Source organism: Trichechus manatus, unplaced genomic scaffold (genome assembly GCF_000243295.1).
Source record: "Trichechus manatus latirostris isolate Lorelei unplaced genomic scaffold, TriManLat1.0 scaffold00049, whole genome shotgun sequence".
In the NCBI taxonomy this organism is placed as follows: Eukaryota; Metazoa; Chordata; class Mammalia; order Sirenia; family Trichechidae; genus Trichechus; species Trichechus manatus.
In genome coordinates, this window is record NW_004443985.1 from 1055888 (window position 1) to 1061641 (window position 5754).

A 5754-nucleotide genomic window follows, 5' to 3' on the forward strand; every position below is an offset into this window, starting at 1 on the left:
TCACGGCCCCCACAAGGCAGAGCGCCAGCCCCTGCTCCAGGCTCTCCTAGTGAACTGTGACACAGGTGCCTGAAGGGCAGAGGGCAGTGCTCCTATGAGTCTTGAAGTTGTTGGACTTTGAAAGGATGGCTGCCACAGGCATGCAGTGACCCTCTGTGAAGAGGCTTCTCATCAAAAGCCACGAGGAGGACATTCTAAATAAAGACACACACGAACACGTCCACCCCGGCCCTTCTAACAGTGCAAAACTGGAAACACCCCCCAACATCCAAAAACAGGGGGTTGCTTTAGTAAACTACATTATGCCCATACAATGGAGCTTTATATAAACACGCAAAATGGCATTTGCGTGTGATAAAATATTACATGAAGAAAAACAAACGAAAGACATGTGCCTCATGGCTACAACTACACGAACACCCTCCTCCCAGCCTGCAGTGGGTGCTGGGTGGAGCCCCCTTCTAGACCAGGAGAATCGGCAGCTGGCAGCCCTCAGCTGAGCCTCCCCCTCTTGGGTTCACCTGTGGCTGAAGGAGCTGCCTCATCCCAGGTCACACCCCCTCCCAGGCGCAGCCCACGTCCAGCGGCTTGTCAGGGAGGGTGTGAAAAGGCCAGCCCAGCTCCAGGAATCCCCGCGGAGCTGGCTGAGGCCTTCGCTGTGTGTTATGGATTGAATTGTATCCCCCAAAAATATGTGTTATAAATCCTGCCGTACCTCTGGTGGCGATCCCATTTGAGAATGGGTTTTCTTTGTTATGTTAACGAAGCAGTAGGAGTGTTTAACCCATTGCCATGGAGTTGATTCTGACTCAGCGACCTATAGGACAGAGTAGAACTGCCCCACCGGGCTTCCACGGAGCAGCTGATGGATATAAACTGCCGACCTTCTTGGTTAGCAGCCAAGCTCTTAACCACTGCACCACCAGGGCTCCAGTACTGGTGTGGGGTGTGTTTTCAATCAATGTCTTTTGAGATTTAAAAGGGCAGATTAAGCAAGCAGCAAGCAAGGAGAGACGGGGAAGACAGATGTCATGCCACAGGAGATCTCCAAGGAACTGAGGAACAGGAGCTGAAAAAAGACAAGGACCTTCCCCAGAGCTGACAGAGACAGAAAGCTCCCGTCCTCCCAGCCCGTGCCCTGCATTTGGACTTCTAGCCTCCTAACCTGTGTGAGAGGAGCGTTAGAGCTACGGCTGCTAACCAAACGGTCAGCAGTCCTAATCCACCAGCCACTCCTATGGGGCAGCTCTACTCTGTCCTATAGGGTTGCTATGAGTCGGAATCAACTCAATGGCAACGGGTAAACGGTAAGAAAAATGAATTTCTGTTTGTTAAAGCCACCCACTGGTGGTGTTTCCATTCGAGCAGCAGTACAGAGCTAAGACATGGTGCCTGCTTCACAGCCCAGCTTCTCCCGCTGCCCAGTCCCACTCCCTCCACTCCTAGGTCCCAAGCGTGCTTCCCATAAACCTCATGCACGATCACCTATGTCTCCTGCGGCCCAGAAACCCAACCACAAGGCACCCTCTGAATCGATGCGTAGGAAGGAGACCGCGAAGCGCTGCCCAAACATGCTGACGTGAGTCTTTGGAGGGGGATAGCGGGCTGAGCCTGTCTTTTAAATTCACCTTTGACTTTCTTTTTTTAATGAGTATGTATCCATTTTATAAGAAAAAAATATACAAATTAAGAGGATTGTTTTTCTCTCACAGGTTGATTCAATGAGGGTCACATAAGAAAAAAGGAACTTAATTTAAACATCCCTAGGTGGCGCAGTGGTTAACAGCTCAGCTGCTCACCAAAAGGTCGGCAGTTTGAATCCAGCAGCCGCTCCTTGGAAACCCTACGGGGCAGTTCTGCTCTGTCCTAGAGGGTCACTATGAGTCGGAATCGACTCAACAGCAACTGGTTTTCTTTTAAGGTGGTACAGATGCTTTGCTCTTGGCTGCGAAACTAAAGGTTGGAGGTTTGAAGCCACTCAGCAGTCCTGTGGAAGAGAAGGCCTGGTGATCTGCTTCTTTTAAGATGAAAGCTAAGAAAACCCTCAGGTCTTCCCTGTAACACGTGGGGTCGCCACGAGTCAGAATCGACTCGACAGCAACCAACGACAATAACAATTTAAATCAAGATCAGAAAATTCAACACGTACAATAAAACGTACATTTTTATGGCTAACGAAGCGAATTTAACAGATGGGGAGAGAAGAGGGGACAGGCAAAATGAAGCAGGTGAGCAACGGCTGCAGAGAAAAGGGGCAGCGGGTGACACCCAGAAGGACCCAAAGGGCAAGCTGAGGGAGTCAAGGAGGACGGACCCCGAGAAGGAGACCCTGAGGAGAACCCCACGCAGAATGAGACAGAACCCCTGGCCACGCAGGAAGGCACGTGAGAGCAGGAGTGGTCTGGGCCTGGGCTGCTGTGCGCCCCTGGCCAGTCGCTGACCCTCTCTGGGCCTCTGCTCATCTACCAGGTGAGGGACCTGGAGACCGAGGCTCCAGCCTGAGGTCATCCGGTGGGTCTCTGGCTCTGGTCCCCTAGCTAGGGATACTCCCACCCCTCCTCTCCCCATTGCCCACCTTTCCCATCATCCCCAGCACATCTCTGGCGTCCTGAATTCCTTGTTCCAGGTACTTGATGGACTTCTTCACGGTGTGGGGCTTGTCTGAGGTAAGGTCCACCCAGCCCCTGAGCACGTAGCCCTGGATGAGAACAAGATGAGAGATGGAGGTCTTGGTTCTGCACAGCCTGGGCCCAGCCTGCCCCTCCTGCCTCATGTCCCAGCCCTTGCCAACCCACCTGAGACCCTGCCAGACACAGCCGCTTAAGGGCAGCCAGGCTCTCTCATCGCCAGAACTTCCTACCCATTGCTGGATTGCCTGGGAGGCCGTTCCTATCCCTCCCCAACCAGCCCCTTCACCTGATTAACTACTAGTGGTCTTCAAAGCTCAGCCTGGGAGCCCCCTCCTCCAGGAAACCTTCCTTGACCTTTCAGGCAGGGATAGGAAACTTCCCGGCACCCTCTCAACTCTCCACCGCTACCTTTACGGAGGTCCTCTCACCCGCCTTGTAACTGCCTGCTCACTTCTCTGTCTCCCCACAAGTCAGGGAGGGACAGGGGGCAGAGGCCCCTCCTGGTTCTCTCCCGTCCTTAGACCAGCCCGGGGCTGACCTGAGTGCGAACTCCAGGAATGCCCTCCGAGTGGGTGAGCGGGAGCCATTCTGAGCTGACGGGCCCTGTGCCAGCTCCTGTCTCCCTTCACCCAGCCTCTCCTGGCAGACGGAGGCCTGCCCTGGGAAGTAAGACCGGAAGGGCACTCGGAAGACCTCTGCCCTGAAGCAACCCCTGATGGCCCAGACCGGTGTTTCTCAATTCTGTTCATGACTGCCTTTCTAAGCAGCCCTGGTGGTACAAACGGTAAGGCGCTCAGCTGCTAACCAAAAGGCTGGCTGTTTGAACCCACGTGGTGGCTCCGTAAGAGGAAGACTCGGGCGATCTACTCCCGAAAAGATCACAGCCTAGGAAACCCTATGGGGCAGTTCCACCCTGTCACATGGGGTCGCTGTGGGCTGAGATTGACTCCAGGACACCCAACAACAACAAGGAGCCTCTCTAAACAATTTTCTTCACTGACTACCCACGAGCAATTTCAATATCTATCTATTTATATACTATATGACTATCTGTGCTTTATACATAAAGAGTAAGATTTTATTTCCCGCGATAAGGGTGATATCGTGGCGAACGTGTGGCCTAGACTGAGGCTGCGGACTCCACCGTCAGTACTCAAGGCTTTGGGGAAGCAGCGTTCTCTTTGTGAAGCTAGCCTCTCGGAAGGGAGGAGTCCTCCGGCAGTCTCCAACACTTCAGTACGAGTGAAGGGAGAGGGCAGAGTCGCTGCGAATGAGCCTGTTGGCTTCCCTCATGCTTTGACCAAAGTACAGAGACGAATGATGGGCTCCCAGGGGGACACTGCAAGGGCCCAGCCGTCCAGGCCGACTCCTGTTACTTGGGGCTCGACTCTCTCGTCTCTCCCACTCTCTGGGTACAAGCCTCAGCAGTGCCTCTTGGGGTTTCCCCTCTGCTCCCCAGTCAGTGTTCCTAGGGGTTCCACAGGTGAGAGAGGGAGCTTTGCGGGCTTGGGGACGGAGACGCCAAGCCAGTGACAGACCCAAATGCTGACAGGACAGGGACGTCCAGGGGAGTGAGGTGGACTGGGTGTGAGGTACTAGGGACTGGCGGGGACTGGGGCAAACCAGGCATTTGGCTCTCACATCCAGTCCATCACTGCCAGGAGACAATGCGGTCCCAGTGGGGCCAGCTCACGTGAGTTTCCAAAGAAAAAACTCACCAACTAACTAAAGATTTTTTAAAAATAGAGTCCAGGCCACAGAAAATCCATCTACAGATTGGGCTCTGCGGACAACTACTAACGTGTAGCCTCTGCTGAGTCCCGAGACAAGGAGGGTGGGGTGGCTGTGAGACCAGGGGCCTCTCGGTGCCTGGGGGTGGCCTTCTTCCCATTCCAGGGCCTTCCTGGGGCTGCAGGCCACCCTACCGAGTTGTGTCTGCACACAGCTCTCTCTGACAGGTGCCCTCCTCCCCCACCGATGCCCGTGGCACCCACCTCTCTGGAGCCGCTGGAGACTTTCAGCATGCGGTCGATGTACTCCTTGGCTTTGTCGTGGCGGCCCAGGAGCCAGAGGAAGAGGCCGGCGTAGTACAGGGCAGCCCCACTGGCTGTCTTGCGGACTTCCCTCAGGCTGCTCTCCAGCTCCTGGACGGCTTCTCGGTCTGCAAATCCCAGAGGAGAAGAAGGAGGAGTCAGGTGAGGTGCTTCGCCTGCTGCTACAGGGGCACCAGGCCCCAGAGAGCTGCCTCTGGACACTGGGCTTCCCTCACTCAGTGCAGCTGATCACACGTCACCCAAGGCCTGGAAACCAGCGACATCGCCTCTGCGCTGCCACCACGCTGCCCAGGCCTGGACTCGGGTTTGCTGTCCAGTCTTTGTCTTCTCCCGTCTGTCACCCGCAAACACACCAAACTTGAGCCCCAGCCACAAGCCCACGGGGTGGGGAAACTGTTACAGCAGCCCCCCTTATCCGTGGTTCTGCTTTCTGTGTTTTCAGCCACCCTCGGTCAACAGCGGTTCAGAAACGTTAAATACGCGTGTAGCAGGATGAAATCTCACGCCATCCTGCTCCGTCACTCACGTAACTTTGGTTACAGTATGGTGTTATAATTGTTGTATTTTATTATTAGTGATTGTTGTTAATCTTCCATTGTGTCTAACTTATAAACTAAACTTTATCTACGCACATACAGAACAAATCATTGTATATATAGGGTTCAGTACTCTCTGAGGCTCCAGGCATCCTTGGGAGTCTTGGAACGTATTCCCTATGGATAAGGGGGACGACTGTATTTATAATCTCTCTCGGAATTTCTCCCTGGCTCCAGAGAGATGGAGATTAGGGATGGAGTTATCTACAGTGGCTTGATAAGATCTTGGCAGGAGGAGAGAAGGGTGTCTCCCCAAATCTTGCCCCTGAACGGGGGGCCCACGTGCTGTCATGCTCTCTGCCTGTGGCTTCTACTCATTGTGTGGGCCCTCGGGGGTCTTCTTGGAGGCATCCAGAGGGAGGGGAACAGCAGCTATTCCCCACAGACCAACAGCCTCTGCAGACACCAGCGCAGGCACCTCCTTCGGCAGCCCCTGGGGGGCTGTCTCTGCAGGGGGCTCTCTTTCCCCTTGCG

General features: G+C 54.4%; 1 protein-coding gene across 1 annotated transcript in view; it reads right to left on the reverse strand.

Annotated features, from left to right (window-relative positions):
- Positions 1 to 5754, reverse strand: part of TTC21A (tetratricopeptide repeat domain 21A) — a 49051-nt gene that overhangs the window by 39971 nt on the left and 3326 nt on the right. The window contains 3 exon segments of the mRNA XM_004377387.2: positions 1518 to 1585; positions 2576 to 2698; positions 4625 to 4791. Coding sequence (XP_004377444.1) covers positions 1518 to 1585; positions 2576 to 2698; positions 4625 to 4791 — 358 coding nt within the window.